General features: G+C 35.9%; 1 protein-coding gene across 7 annotated transcripts in view; it reads left to right on the top strand.

Annotated features, from left to right (window-relative positions):
* The window catches only part of SCEL (sciellin), a 111,538-nt gene that overhangs the window by 77,839 nt on the left and 8,756 nt on the right, over window positions 1-24,943 (top strand). For 5 of the 7 annotated variants that reach the window (XM_017871210.1, XM_017871214.1, XM_017871213.1 and 2 more), the window contains 7 exons: window positions 349-399; window positions 1,359-1,418; window positions 4,837-4,896; window positions 5,242-5,301; window positions 15,299-15,361; window positions 22,241-22,333; window positions 23,021-23,092. In XM_017871210.1, coding sequence (XP_017726699.1) covers window positions 349-399; window positions 1,359-1,418; window positions 4,837-4,896; window positions 5,242-5,301; window positions 15,299-15,361; window positions 22,241-22,333; window positions 23,021-23,092 — 459 coding nt within the window. The remainder of the gene's footprint in view (window positions 1-348; window positions 400-1,358; window positions 1,419-4,836; window positions 4,897-5,241; window positions 5,302-15,298; window positions 15,362-22,240; window positions 22,334-23,020; window positions 23,093-24,943) is intronic. The other 2 variants (XM_017871211.1, XM_017871216.1) reach the window with 2 other exon arrangements.

The raw sequence follows: 24,943 nt of genomic DNA on the forward strand, positions 1-24,943 counted from the left end.
ATAATTTCATATTTTCTCTCGTTCATTATAACCTCCAGAAAATATTCTAAATGGTCTAATTCTGCCACACAGATAAAGTATGTAAAATAAAGAGTTTTAGGAATAATTCTGCTTTGAGGTTGACTTGAAAGAAACAAGAATACAACTAAATTAAATTATCATATACACAAATGTATGCAAGAAATGAATTGATAGTAGCTACCTGTTTTTACATAAGGCTAAAAATTTAAGTATAGATGAAGTTTTAAATTAGCAACAATCATTTGGTTAATATTAAGTCTGAAAAAATATACAAATTATTGGATTTTAGTTGACCTAGTCAGCTACTGAAACTTAACATTTTTTTAGGAACCAAGACTTGGACAATCTTATCAAAGTGATCCCTTCAGCAAACAAAAGGTAAGCTTATTAAGATTGTTGAAGACTTCTTAGCAAGTCTCCAATTTATGCCCCAAAATAAGATTAATTAGTTGACTAAAGACATTTTGAAAGGGGACGTGAAAAAAAATGAGAACAAGTTGGTGTGTAATAATGCTGGATAGATTTTTTTTTTATCTATTATTGCCTTCATTAATTTCATTATATTATTGTTGAAGATGATAATATTGAAGGTAATTCTGTGTAATTACTACTTTAGAAATTCCTTTGACACAGTAATAGCATAACTAAATTATAATCATAAATTCATAGTAAATTACAAGTTCATAAAACTGAACAAATCAGTAAATATTGGCTTTCTGTTCTCTCACAAACCCAGAGATTAATATTTAAATGACTGGCAAGAAAACTGACAACATAATATTCTTATGTTTGATTAGAATGTTTTTTGCATGACATTGAATTTACTTTTGTTCTTGAGAAATTAAGACCCTTTATACACTGGACACAAGTCACTAAAAGCATGGCAGAGAAACCCCAAACTATCACTCATTGAATTACTGTGAAGATAACGTAGGTGAAAAGCATTGTATGGATGTGAGGGATTGTTATGAACATGAGACAGAGGGAGGATGTTGGGGAAAGGAGTGTGGAGTTTGAGGTCCAGTTCCTGTGATTGGAATTTTGGTTCACCCTCAGCCATTTCTTAGGTATCTGGCCCCAGGGAATGCCTTAATCCCTCTGAAGTGCAATATCTTTGTTTATAAAGGCAGTGGGGGTGGGGTGGGGTGGTAATGTTGATGTCACTGAGTTGTTTTGAAGATTAAAAAAGTGGTAACTAATATATATAAATTGGAAACTCAGTAAACTCATGACTTTTTACACTAGGATTCTATTGAATGATTTACACCTGTCGAAACAAAAAAAAAAAGAAATGCTGGTATGAAATTTGCCAATTTCCTCTAATTTTGTTTTCGCAGTGAACAAGGTCTTGATGAACACATTAATGTCAGCCCCAAAGTTGTCAAAAACACTGATGGGTAAGAGATGGATGTGAGTTTTGTTATGTTTCTCGTTAAGTAAACCCAAAATTAATAGAAATGATTTAGAATTATTCTTTGGGCAAATTAATGCAAATCTCAAAATATCATCACAGGTGGAAACCTAGATGTCTCAATATTTGTTAATTGCAAGAAACAGAGGCAGCTGGAAACAATGTATGGTGGTGCTTTCTCTTCTCTAAGCCTCCAGTAAAGGAATTGAACAGAGCAGTTAGAGAAATGGGCAGGAAGGAACATAGGTAGTCTAGGAGCTGTTGATATTTTGTTTTGTATGGTATTGAAATTAATACTTTTATCTTTGAAATTGATAATTTATTAATGGTAGTTAATTTTTTTGAAAAAAGACCTAGACACTTCATTAGACTAATCATTAGCAATATCATTCACCTCATTTTAGAGTTTTCTGGTAGTCAGTGGAAATTTTATGAGGTTCATTATTCTTGGGAGGTTTACTGCGCTCAGCAAGGTGATGGACCTGAAGTTTAATAATTCTTCTTGAAGTAATGTCAGTAAGATAATGAAATTCACTTTTTGTCTATAGTTAATCGAAGACTTAATATCATTACACATTACTGTTTTATATATAAATATATCTTAAGAACGGTTTCATGATTTCCCCTTTTAAGTTCTGTTGGTATGTATACAAATTGTAAAATTTTGGAGATGGAGGGAAGGAACCTTAGGATATCTTGGCCCAGTAGTTTGAATAATTTTGAAAACCAGTGTTCCAGATGAATCTACTCATTTTGCAGAAGAGGAAATTAAGACTCAGAAAGGTTAAGTGATTTGAGCAGGGCCACAGAAAAAATTAGTGGAAGACTGATAGTAGTTCTATCATCTCTTAGGCAGTGAATAATTACTGAGCACCTACTGGGTTCACAGCTTACAACCAGGTATCATTACTTGTACATTAGGTATAATTATAGGTTGTGGAAGCCAAAAAGAGAATTCGGTAGGCATATTCAATCTTATTAACAGCAGGCAATTAACATAGATTAAAGCTAATTATGTACCAGGGGCACAGAGATGTTACACCAAGACAATAATAAGTTGTCAGTTTAATATATTACATTTTGGAGCACTCATGTACTGCTTGCTGAATATAGAATATATTGTCAATGAGTTGCATTCTTAAAAGGGAGAGATATTGAAGAGCTAATTAATAAACACAGAGGCAGTAAAATTCGTATTCATGGAGTCCTAGGAGGAGGTGTTTGGAGATGGACAGAGCCTTGGAGATTATCCAATCCAACCTCCTAATTTACAGATGAGAATACTGAGACCAGGGGCAAAAATCTCACAGTCATCTGTGAGATCTTCTAACTCCCAACCCAACTCCTAGTCTTTACATCACAGCACACAGACTTTGATCTTAAAATATGTAAAAATTAATTAAGCACCTTGGGAAATAGCAGAGGCTGTAAAGATAGGAGTGTTGCTCTTGCTGTGGGATGACCAGGAGGTGTTTTTTACTGTTCTTACAGGGTCACTTGAAAGATTGCTTCATAGATTACAATGGCACAAATGTGCAAATGATTGCAAAACACTTTACAGCTTTTAAACTGCATGAAAGTAATAATAACCTAAATATCCTAATGTATCCTTTACTACATTCTTAAAGCTAAATAAATAAAAATAGTAACTTGAGAGAAAAAAATGTTACATTTTCCTGGATAAAATTTAGATATGCTTGCTTTGCAGGATCTATGGCCTGAAAAAAATCTACATATTTGTTGTTTGCAAAAATTGCATGATGCTATCAATCAAGGCAATTCCAGACTGTTCCTGAGATTTTTGTTTTATTAACACATGGTGTTGTCTCTACAGGAGTGGTGGTAGAATATAGCATATATTTATGTTTTCTAAGCTAGTGTTTCTCAAATGTGGGTTGCAACCCATTAAAGGGTCTTGTAATTAATTTAGTGAATGGCAATCGGCTTTTTTCTCTTAATTAAATAGAATGAACTGAACAGAAAATATGAGAGTTCTTATGTAGTAAGAATATTATTTCATAAAATGTATGTCTTTGTGTGTGTGTGTGTGTGTGGCTGTCGGTAAAAGACAGTTTTAGGCTGTGATGTAAAATGTATTTCTTATTGGGCTTTACGTAACAGTGGTTAGTATATCACTGTTCTAGAGTATTAGGTAAATTAAATTTTTGTGCTCAGTAGGACAGTGAAAATGGAAGTTATAGTGGATTTTTGGGTTTTTTTTTATGTTACTTACTCTTAATTTTGCTGACACATAAATATTATCTGTAGTTACACTAACCAATATTGTGATTAATTGTATATTTTTTTAAAATTGTGGCTTTTGAACATACTGTCCACTCTACAAAGTTTTATTATTTGTATTTTATAATAATATGTGAAATTAACCTCATTTTAAAGACTGTTGTCTTTCTGACACAGTTTAGTTTTATGACAGATTTTGTCATCGGTTTACACAAGGAAATTATGTTGTGGATAGTTAGTTTTCATATGTCAATCATTCTTCTAATAGTATTTATAGATATCAATTTATTATGTTCAGTTGAGAACATTATCATAGAAGAAAGCTCAAAATAGGGAAAATTCAGTTAGAGCCTTTCCATAGGCTACGGAGAGGTGAGAACCATGAAGAATAAATCAAACTAAATGAAGCCTTGAACATTCTATGGAAAGGTTGAAGGCTGGGGAAGAAAATGCAGACCTTTTCTCAGACGTTCTGATGATTCATCTCTAAATGCCGCTCTTTTGGTCCCTGACCTTGCATCTTTTTTTTTTTTTTTTTTTTTGAGGAATAAAATGCATTTTATTTTTATATAAGGAAAAAGCACTGTTGCAGGGAGAGGTACATGTAGATTGCTTCCCAGATGGTACTGGAAGCAGGTGTTGTCAGTTCTGCAATCTCTTGCCATGGTAACTGCCACGTATTTCTCTGAATAAGTATTAAAATGAGTTTAGAGGAACACTTTGAAATTGATGGATTGCTGGAACTCTCTTTGCTAAGCCTTATATTAACAATAATCCCCATTTTAGAGTTTATTTTTTTAAAATTGATATCCTTAGTTGATTAACCTGATTTTAAAAATAAGGATATTAAAATCAGTTGGTATCTTCATAATGTTAATACATTCAAGAATGAACAATTGTCGGTTACTAAATGTTTGCTATGGCGACTTAACCAGCATGCCCTTGTAGATAGGCTCTGTCAATAAAATGTATGAAATTAGAGTAAGTTTTCTTCTGATAAAGCATAATTCTTCATCCCCTAAATTGTTTAGAAAACATATTTCATAGTTAGTCAATACTAAAACAATATGTCTTATACCATTATCTTTTCTTTCCATTTCCGATTACCTTAAACCTATGATTATCTCTAATCCAAGTTGCTTTAATATTTTTTCCACTTTAAGAAAACAAGATCTTGATAAACTCATCAAAGTGAATCCTGAAATTTTCACAAACAACCAAAGGTAATAAAACTATGTTGTTTTAATGTGCTTTGGTCAGAAAGAATATTAAGTTTTATTATTACTTCAAGCAGATTTATAACCTTAATGATATTACCAAAAGGACTTCATAATTAACCTGCTCTCTTTTTATTGTTTGATTTAAAGAAACCAAGATCTTGCTAACCTCATCAAAGTAAATCCTGCAGTAATCAGAAACAATCAGAGATAATCAAATAGAAGCAGTCAATTCATGTTTTTATTTGTCTGTTGCCCTTAGATGAAGTAGATTTATAATGTTGCTTTATTGACCTAGCACAACCCCAAAACCTGTTACTAATCTGAACTTTTTTCTCTCCCTCTTTTAAGCAGCCAAGACTTGGACAATCTTATTAAAGTGAAACCTTCAGCTCTTAGAAACACTAATCGGTAAATGACCTTGACTATCTTGACATGTTTACAAGTTTCTAGGGTAGGAACTTCTTCCTCCCTCCTTGCCTCCCTGCTTCCCTCCCTTCCTCTCTTCCTCCCTTTTTTCTTTCTTTCCTTCCTTCTTTCCATTTCATTCTATCACCCAGGTGGGGGCACGGTAGCACAATCGTAGCTCACTGCAGCATCAAAATCCTGGGTTCAGGTGATCCTCCTGCCTCAGCCTCCTGAGTAACTGGCAGCAAATTTTTAAAAATTATTTTAGAGATAGGGTCTTACTAGTTGCCTAGGGTGGTCTCAAATTTCTGGGCTCAGGCAATCCTGCCTCAGCCTCGTAAATTCCTGGGATTACAGGCATGAACCACTCCTTCCTATCCTTTTTTTGTTTTCTTCTTTTCTCCTTTCTTCCTTCCTGCCTTTCTTTTGAAGACTTTTAGTTTTCTTTGGTGTGTTAAATGAGGATACATTTACAATCCATCCCATGTGACTCCTGTCAACAAGGAAACATATCGCACTCTTCTGGAATCAATTGCACTATTTTGGAATTAGTTCTGGGCTTCTTATTTGCACTAAAACAACTTAGTGTTTGTTGTCTACAGAAAATAGAGTTTTAGGACTGAAATGAAAGAAATGAATACAATTAAATAAGGAAAAAAGATATTTTGAAGAAGTTGAACCAAACTAATGGTTTCTGTGGATGTCTGTAAAACATTAGAATGCATGTCCGTAGAACATTGGAAAGAATATTCATGGTCTTCAAAATCCTAGATCCACAGCTAGTGTGGGTCCACAAAATATTACAGATTTTAACCATAAACTTCCATTTTACATTCTTACGATATCTTATAATTTGTTATTTGATATATTTCACATAAATGCTTTATTAACCTATAATAAAGTAATAGACAATGCAAAAGAGTGCACTGTATCAGAAGTCCAAATTGCTCTGCTGATCTGAAATTGTATTATAATAAATACATTGCTGGAAATAGTAGTCCAATATTCTAAAATGACAAAAAGAAATTAACATATGATGAAGTACTTTGAACCCATTAGGAGAAACAGGAAAGTGTAATTCATGATTGGCCTAACTCTTACATCTCCTAGTTTGTTTTCTATCTGAGTATCATATTTTGTTCTTGCTGTTTTGAGCACCTAGGATATGACTGGTAGTTCACATACATTTAATATTCACAACAATCCCATGAGAAATCTATTCATGCACCCTATTTTGTAGAAGAAGAAACTAGAGCTCAAAGGTACTAAATAACCTTTTCAAGAAAGAAAAATACACCCTGGACTTAAACTCAGGGACTTCTGATGTCACTACCTAGAGGGAAAACAAAAGATCTGTGGTTAAATCAGCTCAGACTCTCTTGTTCTTTCCATTCTACATATTCCCTATGATCCTCTGCTGCTCATACACAGTTAAAGGACTATGATCAGATATATTTATTCTGGAGGATTATTGTTAAAATGACAGGGAGGAAAGAAAACTTTGCTGTATGTGGATTTTCTAATAACTGAAATAACAGTGGACTCTGCTGCTGAGAATTGTACGGAAATATCTTTGCGAAGTAGAACCCTTTCTTTATAGTGGCATTTGTTGGGTGGATTTTTCTTTATATCAGTAACAGTTTTAGGAAGTTCCCAATCATGTTGAAAGTGGTTAGGTTTAATAATCACGTTATGTAATAACTGACAGTGAAAAATTTAGTCTCTCACTTTCTCTCCCACATCTCCTCCCTCCACCTCTTTCCTCCCTCAGTCCTTCTGACAATTGTGCTTTATTGACAACGGTAACTTTCTCAGAAGGGATTTTTGCCTGTTATTTTATTAGAAGAGGCCAATTTGGTAAAAAGGTAGTTTATATTTCAGCAACTCCTAATCAAATATCCATAGAAAGAGGACATTTTCCGTACACAGATATGATTACTATAAAAAAATTAAAAAATATTGGCTATCGTGTTGTTTTAAGATGGTGGCTTGATTCACAAATCTAACCTAACCTATGTCTAATTATTGTTTACTAGTATGACAGATATGATGAGAATCAGCTGGGATGTTCAAGAATTATCACAAAGCAGACAAACAGGAAAGACTGAACCATCTGTTTGAAAAAAGCGACTTCATTCAATTGGTTCAGCCACCCGTATCTATAATCTATCCATTCTGCCCTCTTGATTTTAATGTAGCTATGAAGGAGAGTATTTTAAAAGTGCCTCTCACTAGGAAGAACAGTCACAAGGCACTGTTACATCAATTCAGTGTGACATAAGCACTGATTATTTAATAGTGTAACAGCCGTGAATCAGAGTTCTTTCATCTGACTTTGCTGACATTTCTAGCAGCTGTATATTTAATTCATAGTTAGGGGCTGAATAAACTACTGCCATTGATCAGAATGTAAGCAGGCATCCTGGAACTTCTTCTAGGAAAAAATACAGATGTGCACAAAATTTTCATTTATTCAGTAAGAATTTGCATGACTTTTGGTAGTAACAGTTTCACATTTTCATCAACCAGTGTCAAAGAGAGATATTCAGTTATCTGTAGCCTATAAACTGTTGTTAGACTGATTATTAAAATGCTAAATTTCTGCTCCTGAATGAATATTGAAAAGCATCTAGTGACACCACGGTCTCTACAGTTGGAAAAGGCATCCTTCATCGAAAGTAGAAAAAAAATACTCTTAACTGTTTGTGGCATTATACTTCCATCTTCTTAAGGATTTCCTATTTGTTAAGACATCCCCAAGTTTTTAGTATTCCAAAAAGAGAAGAGTTCCTTCCTAACTACCTATTGCATATTTTTCATATTTCTGTTAACACAAACTTGGGGACAACCTTGACTCTTTCTGGTGTTTCATTCCCCATAATCAATCAATCAATCACTTTGGATGCGTCACCTAATTTCAGGGAGTGGTCCAAGACAGTTCATCATACCCACTGGTTCTGTAGTCCAGATTATTGTTCAGCCTCCTAACTTGCCCTTCTGCTGCCAATCTCCCCTTCTGCCCTTCAATCCATTTGCCACCCTGTAGAGTGGTTTTCCTAAGACACAAATCTGATCATGTCATTCTGATTAAACTCCTTCTGTGGCTCCCCATTGCTATTGCATAATGGCCATGATCCTCCTTAACCTGGTCTCCAAGCCCACCGTGATCTGGCATCTATGGGCTTTCCCACTCCAGTCTATTATCATTCTCCACCCAAAAGCAAACCCCACCCACACACACCCTCTAACTTGCATACTCCTCACTCCTCCTTCATCGCTATTGCTTGGTTAACTTCTACTTATCCTTTAGGTATCCGCTTAGGTGTCTCTCACTCAGGCTCTGGGAAGCCCTCCTAACCCACCACATCTGCATCAGATGCTTCTTCTAGATGTTCTCAATCTGTCTTTTCTGTCCCATAATGTTGGTCTCTTCAAGGGAGTTATTATTTAATCATCCCTTTTTGACTATAAGGTCTTTAAGGGTAACTACTGGGTCTGCCTTGTTTATTTCTTTACCCATAGTGCATAATGCAACGCCTGGCACATGTTAGGTATTTAGCAAATATTGAATTAAAGGATAAATCTCAACCTCATCAATGCCTTGTGATAGTCCACTTAGAGAAAGTCTAGCCTTCCAGCTGTGACATTCTGAGCCCCTATGAGTGAAACCAAATGAAAAGAATCAGATTTCTTGTGACTGGTCTCCTTGCTTGAGTCAATGACCATCTTTTGCTCATGACATAATCTCAATAAACTATAGTGAATTGGAGCCACTGAAATTCTTGGTCACATCTTATATTTAAAATACCTGAATTGCCCAACTGCTCTATGGACCTGTTAATTTGTTTAATACAAAATCTTTAAGACTCCCTCACTGAAAAGAATTATAAAATATGTAAAACATAAAGAGTTGGGCCCATTTTGCTATGTCAGTAAGTTGAGGAATTATACCAGTTCTCTCACTGTATTCTCTATTCCTTTCAGAAAGACAGATATTCCTTTTGAACTAACACCTAATACTTAAGATTTAGTTCCTGGCATAAAAGGAATACCATAGTACATTTTTTATATGAAGACTCTCAATTTTGTAAATATGTTTGCTACTCTACAAAAGCAATTTAAATGAGCTGTATGGTGAGAAACATATTGCTGCCTATTAATAAATACCTCCCACACCCACATGAGAAAGGAAGAACAGTTAGGAGTGAGCTAATAACTTTCTCATATGCAGAGCTTCTCCTAGGAAAAGTTGTATAGTAAAAGACATAATTCCTGGGTCTCTAGAATCTCTATTTTTTTTCCTTCACCTGCTTTGTAAGAGAGTTTATGGTTTTTGATGTGGTAGTAGAAAATAAATGACATTATTATAACATGGATAAATTACTCAAAAATTGTCCTGTGGCTTTTACGTCATAGATAACTCATATTTCTCCCCAAATATTCTGAAATCTACATTTAAAAAACATTATTAGGCCAGGTACCTGTAATCCCAGTACTTTGGGAGGCTGAGGTGAGGGGATGGCTTGAGGCCAGGAGTTTGAGACCAGCTTGGACAGCATGGTGAGACCCTGTCTCTACAAAAATAAAAAAAAATTTAGCTGGGTGTGATGGCATGCACCTGTAGTCCCAGTTACTTGGAAAGCTAAGACAGGAAGATTGCTTGAGCCAAGGAGTTCAAGGCTGCAGTGAGCTATGAAAGCACCATTACACTCGAGCCTGGGAGACAGAGCTGGACCCCACTCTCTAAATAACAAACAAAAAACATTATTAGTTGCAATAGTCAGTAACAATTTGCTCTTCAACAATTTTCTGTAACTACAGAAAGTTGGTGTTTTTTTTAGAATTAATTCCACCTGCCCATCAATGTATAATATTTTAAGGTCTGCCTGCCTTCTATGCCACTGCCATGAAAGGGGATTGGAATCAAGCCTCTGCTTAACCCTGCAGCATTTGGTTGCATTTCTATAAAATCTATTTTCACACTTGACTCACAGTTCTTCATCTTATACCACAGTGTAAAAGTTACCATGCAATTGATGTGGTCTTAATTAAAGAACAAAAATTTATTTTTATCTCCTTTAACTTTGAAAGCTTATGAGCAGTCTGTGCTTCTTTTACTGGATCTTCAAATGTAGCTGATGGCGTCAATCAGAGTGAATAGCCAAAGTAAATACACATTTTGTACTTTTCTTCATCTGGAACTTTCTATTTGGCATTAAATATTGGTATAGATTATTCAGAGTAAAATCTTGGCTGCTCTGAGTGCAGTGGTGTTTACTACTAACTGCTCACACCAGTTATAGATTTCTTTGTTCCTTTTCCACTTCCACTGCTTCACTTGACTAGCCTTAAATAAATAAATATTACTGTACTAAACCTGATATGTGGTAGTGTTTAATAAAATAAGAAAAATGTTATGAAACAAATAATAATATAGTTTACTTGATGATTTGCAACTGTATCTCCTCTTTGGAAATGTGTTTCTTTGAAGGCACACATAGGTTGCAATTTTGAGTTATCTATCCATAGTTGTTTTACTCGACTAAACCTGATATGTGGTAGTGTTTAATAAAATAAGAAAAATGTTATGAAACAAATAATAATATAGTTTACTTGATGATTTGCAACTGTATCTCCTCTTTGGAAATGTGTTTCTTTGAAGGCACACGTAGGTTGCAATTTTGAGTTATCTATCCATAGTTGTTGGATTTTTAAGATTCTGGCTTCTTCTCCTTTCTCGGATCCAAACCCATTCTTTCTCCCCCTCATGAAAACTAAGGTACAAAAGAGGTTGAGCAGTATGTGGGCAGTATCTACAGCAGTCAGGAGTTCAAAGCCAGGAGGAGTTGAGGATGTCCACCATAAGGCTGAGAAAATACATGTAATCACATTGTAAGGGTAGAAGCAGACCTGTATTTATTTGTTAGGGCTGCATAACAAACTACCACAGACTGGGTGGCTTAAAGACAAATATTTGTTGTTTCACAGTTCTGGAGGGCAGAAGTCCAAGATCAAACTGTCAGCAGGGTTGGTTCCTTCCACAGGGCTGGCTCCTTCTCAGGCCAAAAGAGAAATATCTGTGCCAGGCCTCTCTCCTTGGCTTGTAGAAAACTGTCTTCACCTTTTTTTTTTTTTGAAACCGCGTCTAGCCCTGTCGCCCACACTGGAGTGCGATGGTGCGATCTCGACTCACTGCAACCTCCGCCTCCCCCGTTCACACAATTCTCCTGCCTCAGCCACCTGAGTAGCTGGGATTACAGGCACCTGCCACCACGCTCAACTAATTTTTGTATTTTTAGTAGAGACGGGGTTTCACCATGTTGGTGAGGCTTGTCTGGAACCCCTGACCTCATGATCCACCCGCCTGAGCTTCCCAAAGTGCTGGGATTACAGGCGTGAGCCGCCGTGCCCAGCCAGAAAACTGTCTTCACTTTATGTCTTCACTTTGTCTTCCCTCTGTGTGTGTCTGAGTCCAAATTTCATCTTAGAGACACTATTTGTAACTTGATTACCTCTGAGGACCCTTATCTCTAAATAAAGTCACGTTCTGAGGTATTAGGGGTTAGGACTTCAACATGTGAATTTGGGGGAGTGTATAATTCAACCCAGAACAAGCTCCAAATATAATGAAACAAAGCCAGGACTGGGAGCTGTGCAAAAAGGAAATAAATATAATACGTGCATTCAGGGGTGAAGTAAGGCAGGTGCTGGGTGATGGACAGAAATGGAGGTGAAATGTCCATAACTGGCTTTACTGGTCTTTTTTCCACATGAATTTGGTGGATACTATGTCCCTAGATACAGACAGACCAGACAATCTTAAAGGTTCATGGTCTAGGCTAATACTTTCCCTTGGGGTTTCTTTAATATCTTTTCTCAGAGCTGGGTAAGGTTGTAAGAGGTTTCCCCAAAAAAGAAAAGATAATTTAAATTAATAATTTAAATTGATTCCACAAATGGAATTAATTTGTGGAATTAAATTAAATTATGGAGCAGCTACTATGTGCAAGGCCATATTAGGCCATAATAATATGACCCTACTCTCAAGTTGTAACGAAAGCCACCAGTTTACCTATAAAACTAGCACTCAGTTCCTCCAGCATTAGCACTGGAAGGGGAATCACTTTGAGAAACAAAGTTCTAATTGCCCAAGATTCACACCTCCTGATGATCTTCCACTATTTACCACTGCCAACCATTCCAGTTTGACATTTCTAGGAAACTGGATCATGGAATACCATGATACTCCCTTTAATTTTATTCCACTATCCCCAAATATTTAGTAAAGTATTACTTAAAACATTAAGGGGAAGATCTCTTAATGGCTAAGGTTGTTAAAATAGTTTTGTGGCCCCTTATGCCAAGAAGATGGCTCTAGTAATTAGTGGAGACCATCAAGGATTAGGCAAATCCAAAGACTCTAGTCACCATTTCTCAGTTTGCAGGATTTAGGGTAGTAGATTATCTTACTCAGTTCTTGCAGTTACGTAGAAGAATTCAGTTTTGAATTTTACATCGTTCGGACTGCAGAGCCAATAATTTAATACTTCCGAACTACTTCTGAAACCTAGTACTTTTTACCTACATTAATTGGCATAGTTCCACTGTAACTCACTTAAAAAGTAATGTACCCTATTTTCTACAGTTTCAAAAGTATGCAGTTAGTGTTTTAAATGTGAGGCTTAAGTGTGGCTAGGGAATGCTGCCGAATTTGTATATTATACCAATATTGACAGCTTGGATTTTATGTAAAGAGTATTAAATCTCATCCCACGTAAACATGAGAACATTTTACCAATATTTGTGAGTGAGAGTCTATATACTGATTCCATGTATAATAACCTTATTTGAACCCACTATTTAGGACCATGAGAGGGGAGATTTTTAAAAAACAGAGTTAATTCCAAAGATGTGACAATTTAGGACAGAAATAAAATGTGACAGTGGCCTCTCAAAATGTGGAATCAACAGTGCCAACTGCAGGATCACTGCACTTCTATTTTTTTTTTTATGCTTCTTCAATTCACCCACAACTGTAGTCACTGTGTGTGTATTAGTCTGTTCTCATGCTGCTAATAAAGACATATCTGAGACTGGGTAATTTATAAATAAAAAGTGATTTAATGGACTCACATTGTCACATGGCTGGGGAGGTCTCACAATCATGGTGGAAGGCGAAGGAGGAGCAAAGGCATGTCTTACGTGGTGGCAGGCAAGAGAGCTTGTTTAGGGGAACTCCCATTTAAAAAACCATCAGATCTCTTAGGACTTGTTCACTACCACAAGACCAGTGTGGAGACAACCACTCCCATGATTCAATTATCTACACCTGGCTCCACCCTTCACATATAGGGATTATTACAATTCAAGGTGAGATTTGGATGGGGACACAGTCAAACCGTATCATTGTGCCATGAATTTTATTTACATTAACTTACTCATTCTCACCACAATTGTGTGAGTTTGGACATTAGTGTCCTTCTTTACAAAATGATATGGTTTGGCTCTGTGTCCCCACCCAAATATTATCTCAGATTATAATCTCCACATCTCCACATGTCAAGGGAGGAACCTAGTGGGAGGTAATTGGATCATGAGGACAGTTTCCCCCATGCTGTTCTCATGAGAGTCAGTGAGTTTCCACGAGATCTGATGGTTTAAAAGTAATTTTGGTTCCCCTGGCTCTCTCTCCTGCTGCCTTATGAGGAAGGTACTTGCTTCTCCTTCATCTTCTGCCGTGATTGTAAGTTTCCTAGAGCCTCCCCAACCATATGGAACTGTAAGTCAATTAAGCCTCTTTTCTTCATAAATTACCTAGTCTCAGGCAGTTCTTTATAGCAGCGTGAAAACAGACTAATATGGAAAATGAAGTTTAAAATGGTTGGCTAACTTGCTCACAGAAGTAAGGAAAAAACTGGGCCTCATTGTTTTGACTTCTAAACAGTGTTCCTACCCTATGACAAAGACTTTTCATAACTCATGAAAAAAGAAAAAAAAAAGAACTATCAATGTTATACCTAATATATAAATAACATACCAGAGGATCTTGTGTCTCATGAAAGGGTGTCAAATCATTAATGCAGCCCAAGATATAAGAATCAAATCACTCCATTTATCCCCCACATAATGAATTATTTATTCAAATTTTGAGTTGATTTCCCTTGTTTCTGTGATCCCCAAAGCCTAAATAAGGTCTCTGGGTAAACATCTAAGAATTGATTTCAGGTGGGCAGATGGCATCATCTCAAATCTTGACTCTTCCGAAAATTAATTGGCCTTGGAAAACTGACGTTGCCTTTCTGAAATCCAGATAGTGTTCTACAGGACTTTTGTGAGATCTGAATGAGATAACCCATGTGAAAACACAGTTAGTACTTCATGACACAGAGATAATACTCATTAAATGTCAGCTGAAAAGAAGTTGATTAATGGGTACAAATATGCAGTTTGATAAAAGAAATAAGACATAGTATTAGATCAGTAGGATGACTATAGTTTACAATTATTGATTACGCATTTCCAAATAACTAGATGAGAAGATGTTGAATGATTCTAGCATAAAGAAAAGATAAATATTTAAGGTGATAGATAGCCCAAGTACACTGATTTGATCTTTACAAATTATATGAATGTATTAAATCATCACACGTACCCTGAAACTATGTACATCTATTATACATCAATAAAAAAAGAAAATGAACTGAATGTGAATAAAATTATTGATTTCTTTTCAGATCAGATTTCCCAAACCTTCCAAAAAGTTAGTTCTTTATTTCTCTTTCACAATGTAATCCATACTTCCATGTTCGATCCATGAGTTGTATGGATCAAATAGCTCAATGTCAGATATTCAATCTCCCATAGCCTGATAGGTCACAAATGACTATGTCTAAGATTATGTGCTGATTTTTAAATGTTTCAGTATTTTCTTATTTCCTGTCATTATGTTGTAACTAAATCATATATACATGTATATATAAATAACATATTTTTTTCTTAGAGACCAGAACCTGGAAAAATTAATTGAAGTAAATTCTCATGTTTCTGAAAACAAGAATGGAAGGTAAAGCTTATTATAATTCACTTTTTTCTATGAATTCCATATACATCTGCATATATTGTATAGCCTTAGAAGATTAGATATATATTATATATTATATAACATATAATTTGGGTAGTGTGTGTGTGTGTGTGTGTATATATATGTAATCCAAATACAGAAATTTATATGGTGCTTAATAGCTAATAGGGAAAAAATTAACATAATTCTAATTCTGTAGAATTTCTGACTCAGGGCCTGCTGTTCTATTGCTTAGTGTAAATGGCATCATGGAAATTCAAAGCTCTTTGGGGCTGTGAAGATTTATTTTTACTTACTGTTGCTTGGTAAGCTCTCAGCAGTGCAGAAAGCACTCTGGGAATCTCTTCCCTGGATGCCTAGTGCTAAAAGAATGCATGAATTTATCACAGCCACAAAACAGGAGCTAATTTTGAAATTTCTTAACACCATAGGGTATAATAGCTTTAAAACTGTGATACCTTATTGGCCATTACAAGAAAGGTTAGGATAGGAGCTATACTTCATTTTTGTCACAGACTGTATACTTTAGGAAAAATTAACTTTTCCATGTTTAGCAATTCTTACCCCTATATATGAGGGAATACTAAACACAATAGATTACTATTTTCAGCTTCATAAGGTGCAGTTGCCTTTTGTATTAATTTTTTTATGTAAAGAAGTGATATTGTTGATTTCATCTGCAGAGAATGGAAAAGCTAGCAAAAGAGCTGGCTCACTTTTCTTTTTCATATTGTCTATAAAAGATTCCTGAATCCCACAGGTAGATAGTTTCCTTCCATTCCTTTAATTCCCCAAATCATCTTCTTGCTTCTGTTTGTGACCTTGAGAAAGTCTTTGAGAGAATGAGGGAGGATAAATTTTCAGTAGAATCTGCTTATTCTGGAAATACATGAATTCTTTTGGGAATAGGACTGGGCTTGCACTTAACTAATCTCATTCAAGTATTATTTGAAAGTGATTGGGGTGAAAAAAATTACAAGTAAATTATTAAGTATAATTAAGGAATTTCACATTTAATTTGAGAAGTGTTCCAGTTCCACTGGACTTGTTAATGAAATGGGATTTTTATCAGAGGGATTAATGAGGAAATGGAATTTCATGGAAGTTCAAGAGCAGGAATGGTGGCATTGCCAGGCCTCGGAAAGATCTCACTTGGAATATTGTTCATTCTTGACCTGAAGAAGTTTGGAACCCTTGGACATTAACTAGAGTTCTTTGTCACTAATGCAACTCAGCTAGTCACTAAGTATTGGATTTTGTCCATCTTTTTCCTGTCCTTCTCTGTACCTATTGGCTTCCTTATTCTCTGCTCTTCTTCTGTTTAATAACCAAAATTTTGTGTTGCCTCGCAGTTTTGGCTTCTTTGTAACTTCAGCTTATTCTACCTCTTCAGGTACTTTAATGAATCAAATTAAAAATCTAAATAAGCATCCCAGGAAAATCTGCTAAACTGAGACGTGATTCATTTTATGAATATATTCACTTTACATCATAATTGGATGCGCAAGCAAATATATGTTTTGTAATTTGATTCGTTAGGAAGGTAGGAGCCAAGGGGAAAGTTCCACTTTGCCCTCTGAAGCTTTGCTGAAAAATCAATTCCCAAAAGGCAGAGTAATTAGAGAAAAGGCATATAAATTTATTTAACCTGTGATGGGAGCCTTCAGAATGAAGACCCAAAGATACAGGGGAAATTGTCCATTTAATATTTAGGTTCAATAAAGTACAGAGAGCCATGAAGAAATATGATTGGACAAAAAGAATATGACCTAATGGCAACAGACTGAGTGGGGAAAGCCAGCAAGGCCTGTGTCCCTAGATTCTTCTTAACCTCTTGAGCATGCATTCCTTCCTTCTGGGCATGGGGTAGAATCATTCTGGAATGGGGGTCTTATGACCTACAGTCAAACAAGGGATGTCAGATAATTTCTTTATGGCCAGTTTTTACATAGAAAGAAAGGTGAAGGGATAGGTAGAGTAATAATTTTAGGTTTTACAGCTGGCTTTGGGGAAAAGGGGTTTTGGTTTGTATGACTTGCCTTGGGGAAGAGGGATTCTAGTTTCTTTGGCTATCCTTGGGGGAGAATGAGACTGAGATAGGAGGGCAGGAGAAGGTCAAGGAAAAACTTTTATTTCTGAGGCTATTTCTGAGGCTTTCGTTTTGGGTTTTTTTTTCTGAGACTCAACAGGAATAAGTTTAAATATTTTTATTTCAATTCTAAATGATAGAGTCTTTCCCTAAACTAAATGGTTTGTGACTGTGAGTGAAATTAATTTCATAGAGCCATTTCACAGATTTTAAGGACTGTAATACTTTTCAAATCATATAATGATAAGGTGGTCAGACAATTTTACTTATCTATTCATGACCTGATGGCATTTGGATTGTTTCAATATTGGGTTTTAATTCACTATTGTGAATAATGTTGCTATGAACATTCGTATATGAGTTTTTGTGTGAAAATGTGTTTTTGTTTCTCTTAGGTATATACCAGGCATGAAATTGATGGATTGTAGAGTAATTCTATGTTTAACCATTTGAGGAACTGCTAGACTGTTTTCAAAGCAGCCATATCATTTTATATTCTCATACGCAGTGTATGAGGGTTTTAGGTAAATTTTCAAGGTGAATTTCCACTGCAGGGAACATTTTCTCAAGTGTAAACCCATTTGGAATTCTATAAGATTCAATACAATGTTTGAGTTTGTATTTGTAGAGTCATTACTTAATTAAGAAACAAAACTGTGACCATTGATTGGAAATTACAATTCAGCAGTCTGTTTCAATGGAGGATAACTTCCTAACAATTAAGCTGTCAAGTGACATATGCTATGAGTCATGAGTTCTCCTTTACAAGGATTATTCAAGGCATTTGAGAGGAATAATTTGGCAGAGATTCTTCTATTACACTGGTTCCCAAACTTTTGGGTACATCAGAATCACTCGCTATTCCAGGGACTACGCTTTGAGAATCAATGCTCTTTTGAGTAAGATGTTGGACTTCCCAACCTCTAAGGCGATGATTCTCAACCTTGACTGTATAAGGGACTCACTGGAAAGCTTTAAAGTTTCCCAGTGACCAAGCTGTACCCCAAACCAGTTAAATTAAAATATCTGGATATGGGGCCCAGTAGCATTTTAAAAGGCACTATGGGCTGTTTTGTTGGTTGCCAAAGTGTTGTCTCCCCAACTCTATTCCTATGGTTCTAAATAACAAAAAATTAGTCTTACAACTTAATTGTCATTAAGATAAAATTTCTGTCATAAAATCTATCACAATCCCATGAAAAACAAAGACTTGGCAGACTGTCACAGACCCTAGGCAGCCAAAGAGACATGATGGGTATGTAGATATGGTATCCTGGATTGTATTCTGAAACAGAAAAAAGTCACCAATGGAAAAACCAGTGAAACATGAATAGAATCTGTAGTTTAGTTCATAGTATGGTACAAATATTAATTCTGTAGGTTTGACAACTCTGTTATAATTACATAAGATATTAACCTTAAGGGAATTTGGGTGAAGGTGTACAGGGATTCTCCGTGTTATCTTTGCAATTTTTCTGTACATTTAAAGTTACTCCAAAATAATGGTTTATTTGTTTAAATTATCATCCTCAAAGTCTACATGAGGAGCAAAATCCATCAAAGAGTTTGTTGTACCACATTACAAACCTAGCATTTGGTTTTGTTCACAGTTATAAAATTAAATCTTCCATGAAGTCATTGTCATTAATCATATTATAAACACAACTGGGAAAAGATACCAGTATTAGTCAGCATGGGCTGCCTTAACAAAATACCACAGGCTGGGTGGCTTAGACAATGGACATTTATTTTTTCACAGCTCTGGAGGCTAGAAGCCCAAGAGCAAGATCCTATCAGATTGGTTTTGGTGAGGCCTCTCTTCCTGGCTTGCAGATGGCCACCTTCTCACTGTGGACTCTCATGGCCTTTCCTCTGTACACAGAAGGAAAGATATCTCTGGTAGCTCTTCCTCTTCTTATGAGGATTCCAGTTCTGTGGAACCACAGATGATCTTTATTACCTCCTTATTAACCCTGTCTCCAAATATAGTCATGTTGAAGGTTATGGCTTAAACATATAAATTTTGGGGGAATACATCTCAGTCCATAACAGTACTGTTGGCAAATCACTTATCTCTCCTGTTTGTGGATTTTGCCAACTGGTGATTTTTGATATTCTTTATATATATATATACACTTTAAGTTCTAGGGTACATGTGCACAGCATGCAGGTCAGGTTTGATAATATTGTATTACATGTGCCATGTCTGGTGTGCCCCATGCACACCCACCTAACTCATCATTTACATTAGGTATATCTCCCTAATGATCCCTTCCCCCCCCCCATCCCGACAGGCCCCAGTGTGGAATGTCCCCTTCCTGTGTCCCAAGTGTTGCCATTGTTCAATTCCCACCCTATGAGTGAGTAACAGGTGGTGTTTGGTTTTTGTCCTTGCGAATGGTTTGCTGAGAATGATGGTTTCTAGCATGCACCATGTCCCTACAAAGGACACAAACTCATCATTTTTATGACTGGCATAGTATTCCCATGGTGTAATATGTGCCACATTTTCCTTATCCAGTCCCTGTCACTGACGGACAATTTGGGTTGATTCCAAGTCTTGCTATTGTGAATAGTTGCCTGCAATAAACTACGTGTGCATGTGTCTTTATAGCAACATGATTATAATCCTTTGATATATACCCAGTAATGATTGGCGGTCAAATGGTAATTTCTACGTTCTAGATCCTCTTGAGGATCACCACAGTGTCTTCCACAATGGTTGAACTAGTTTTACAGTCCCCACCAACAGTGTAAAAACAGACCCTTTAAACTAACAAAGTTCAAAAGAGACAAAGAAGGCCATACATAATGAAAAGAGGGTTCAATTCAACAAGAAGAGCTAACTATCCTAAATATATATGCCACCCAATACAGAAGCACCCCAGATTCATAAAGCAAGTCCTTAGAGACCCTACAAAGAGACTTAGACTTCCACACAATAAATGATGGGAGACTTTAACACCCCACTGTCAACATTAACACATCAAACGAGACAGAAGTTAACAAGGATATCAGGGAATTGACTCAGCCTCCGCACCAAGTGGACCTGATAGACAATCTACAAACTTTCCACCCCCAAAATAAACAGAATATGGCGTTCTTCTTCAGCAGCACATCGCCAACTATTCCCAAAATTGACCACATAGTTGGAAGTAAAGCACTCCTTCAGCAAATGTACAAGAAACAGGAAATTATAACAACTGTCCTCTCAGTACCACAGTGCAATCCAAACAGAACTCAGAATTAAGAAACCACTCAAAACCGCTCACTACATGGAAACGAACAACCTGCTTCTGAAGGACTAACTGGTAAATAACGAAATGAAGGCAGAATAAAGATGTTCTTTGAAACCAATGAGAACAAAGACACAACAACCAGATCTCTGGGACACATTTAAAGCATTGTGTAGAGGGAAATTTAAGCATAAATGCCTACAAAGAGAAAGCAGGAAACGTCTAAAAGTAATTTTCTATTTCTGAGGACAATACAAATGCATTTCAACTCATAGATAATCTTGTCTTTGAAGCCTCTACTTGTTAAAGTTGGGTTTGCAGTAGATTAGATGATCTGAACCATTTTCAAAGATTCTTAGCTAGGTTTTGTGATTCTTGGATGAAATATTCTAGTAATCATGTTAAGAAAACCTAAATAATATTAATCCACCTTCTCATCACTTAGTAAAATTGTTAGCTCACGTGACTGTTTTCTGAAACATCTGCCTTAAAACCAAAGGTTTTCGTATGCCAGAGATAATACATGTAAACAATCTTCGTCTTCTTTAAGAGGATCTGGAAATCAGCCTGTTTGGGAGAGATAAGCTGGATTAAGATCCTAAACTCTCATTTAGGTTTTCATGTCTCCTTCTATGTCAGAGTTTACTAATATGGGAGGAGGAAAAGGAGCTAAAATTTTTTCTCTATTTGCATGAAGAATCTCTCTCCGTTCCATAGAAAAAGCACATAATGCCTACATTTTGTTAAGGTAATCGTGACCAATTTTAGATAGCAGAAATCTAGGTCAGAGTTCTCTGCCCAATCTTCAAAGGATATTGCCTTCCATTAAAACAAAATGGAAGACTGAGAATTTCTCAGCAACCTCTGGATCATTTTCGATAATTCTAGATATATAAAAATGGGAAGCTTCTATAATGGCATGCTGATGTGAAATATTACAGGAGACCCAATTTCCAGATGGATTTCTGTCCTTGATAAAAAGAGCAATGTTATGGCCCAAGGCGCGGTGGCTCACACTTAAACCCAGCCACTTTGGGAGGCCCGAGAACGGCGGATCACGAGGTCAGAGAATAGACCATTCCTGGCTAACGCGGTGAAAACCGTCCTCTATAAAAAATACAAAAAAAAATTAGCCAGGTGTGGTGGCGGGCACCTATAGTCCCAGCTACATGGGAGGCTGAGGCAGGAGAATGGCGTGAACCCAGGGGGCGGAGCTTGCAGTGAGCCAAGATCAGGCCACTGCACTCCAGCCTGGGCCACAGAGCAAGACTCCGTCTCAAAAAAAAAAAAAAAAAAAAAGAGCAATGTTAGCTAATGTGGCACATACCTATAGATTATTCTTAAAGGTAAGGCAGAGGTTTCCGTAGAGGGAGTAAAATAGTACATGCATTCTATTTGTGTTATCTGTGCAGAAGCCAGGCAAACTCAAAAAGATTCACATTGTAAAATAATGTTAATTGAGAAGAATTTTAATAACACAAAAAACTTCTAGTGACCTTGATTTGAAATGCCAAATACTTGTGTTTGCTTTATCAGGCTAGATGCCCAAGTCAGCGAGTTCACCAATCCTCTACACAACCAGTCCACAAGAATTGCTTCCCATTCTTATGAAGCCGGGAAAAATCTCAGGTACTGCGGCCAACTGCAGAATAAACAACAGGACTATTCTCCTTTTGTTTTATAAAGATACCCCACATCCAACTTGACCCTTTCTTTGAAATGCAGAAATTTCTAATTTTATGTGGGGTTACCTGTATAAACAGCTTTACACAAAAGTATTGAGTTCATGAATGTGTGACATCTGTTAGGAAAGTGTCAAACGTGATTTTCCCTTAAAAAGTCTGCAATTTAAAAAAGCATGATTGTGACATTAGTGTGACATTCTTTTAGGTAGATCTAAAGGCTTGGTTAAATCAGATATTGTCATGATAGCTAATTAAGGTCTACTTTTGGTTTGAGGTTCATGAAGAAAGTTATGGTTTGGAAATATGAATGAGACATCAAAGAAAGAGGTACTATAACATATTATACAAATACTCAAAAATAATCCTCATGTTCTATAAAAGAATTACTGAGTGATCAAGTTTTGTAACAATACTTAGGAAGTAAACCAAGACAGTGGAAGTTAAAAACAAAATGGGATATAAAAATTTTTGCAGTGCTGTGTTAATACTACTCTTAACATTCATGTTTCAACAATTATAGCTCAGAAGGAACATATATGCATTACATTTTGCTTTGAATTAGAAAATAGCCTTGTTTATGTTATCCTTGCAAATAAACTTTAAACATGAGATAAAATGATTTGTTTTGCAGCTCTAACATTGGAGCCAAACAGGCAGGATCAAAGGATACTGTTGTGTACACAAGGACATATGTGGAGAATAGGTATTCAAAATTTATTTCAAATATTTTGCTTCATTTTATAATTTTGAAAGGATCTATGTTTAATAAGAGATGCTATTGTTTTAGGGTGTGCTTCTTTCAAATAGAAGACCATTTATGAGTATATTGAGTTCTCCATATATAATTCTCTATAATGTTTCTGATATTATGTACTTGGGCTATAAATAATTATAGTCATTAGATGAACTCAATAATATTTTAATATAACACATGTATACATAATAGGGTTGCCATTTGAAAGTTCTCACATAAATGTATATAACTATATAGTTAAAATAAGCTTTGTAAAATGCACAACTATTCCTATACTAATTTGGAGTTCCACTTGAATAAAATGATTCTATCTACTGTTGTTTACCACCAATCTAAAATAAGGGGTATAAATTTGAGTAGTGCATCCTGGCCCAAGTTGTAGGATATTGATGTTTCAATTGAAATCTGCTGCTTGGAGTGATGGATATTGAGCAAAATGTAGACCAAGGTCAGGGCTCAACAATTCATTTGGTTTTCAAGGAATATAAAACAGGAATTGTCCCAATTGTGGAGTACAATAATGGTGGGGCACACAAATGCTGCTATACATGACCCATATGTTAAGACAAGCCCGTTTCAAAGAGGTCTAAGAGAAGAGTATTCAGGGAGGCTTCTGTGTGGAAGGCAGTCGTGATGGGGATCCAGGAAATTCAATACATGTCAGGAGGTGAGCGATCTTCCAAAAAAGGTTTCTCAAACCCATGCATAATTTACCTTGCAAAATGCAACATCAAGATTGATTTTTTCCTTAATCCAATTCTCACTCTCTGGTGTGTTCAAGTCAGTGATTTCTGCTGTCTTTCAATTAAACTAAAATTTAAAACACTTCAGAGAAAATTTTAAAATAGCAAGTAGTTACTAAATCTGAAATAAATTGATAAAAAGATGAGTACTATCAAATAGTATTATAGTAAAGGCAAGGAGTGAAATATTGGTGAACAATAGCATAGGCTTTTTTTCTATATTTACATAATCTCTCACATTTTTATCCTTACGGAATGTCACATCAATACATTTTGATTTTTAAAGAAATTTCTTATGGGAACTAATGCCAAACAACCACAATATTGATTTTTGAATAATGAATAATTTATTTAAGAATTAGGAATATTCTGCTAAACATCATGCTCTAGATTTTTTTGATTAATAGGATAGTTGGATAAAATAATATTAACTTGATTCCTGGAAGTACCAAGACTAAAACATACTTATTTTATTATGATGACTGATTTTTTTTTTTTAAGTACATACTGTATATACCCTGTACATATGTGTATCATGTTCACATACGGAACAGTAATTCTCAAAGCATAGTCTCTGGGCCACCACCATGAGCATGACCTGGGAACTTTCTAGAAATAAAAATTCTCTGGCCTCACTCCTGCCTGCTAAATCAGAAACTCTACACCTCGGGCCCAGCAATCTGTGTTTTAACAAACTCTTCAGATGTTCCTGATGTGCATCTGAGTTTGAGCACCATCATTATATAAAGATAATATTAATATTGTGTCGTATCAGGCTAATAGTCTGTTGGCCAGAAGCTTCTGGAATGATTGGTTGCCTCCTGTACCTTAGCCTAGCAAGGATGGTGATGTACCTCAGACATCCTTAAGTTCCCTAAAATCTACATTGACAGGCAGTGTGATACAGTACGGAGTCCCTAGAGTCACATTTGAGGTTGAATCCTTCTTTGTCGTTTCCTAACCATGTAGCCTCAGTGATGTTACTCTTCCAGTCTCAGTTTCCTCATCAATAAAATGGGAATCATGACATGCATCGTGCATAAATATGTGCAAATTC

Source organism: Rhinopithecus bieti, unplaced genomic scaffold, assembly GCF_001698545.2.
Source record: "Rhinopithecus bieti isolate Rb0 unplaced genomic scaffold, ASM169854v2 scaffold_4981, whole genome shotgun sequence".
NCBI classification, from domain to species: domain Eukaryota; kingdom Metazoa; phylum Chordata; class Mammalia; order Primates; family Cercopithecidae; genus Rhinopithecus; species Rhinopithecus bieti.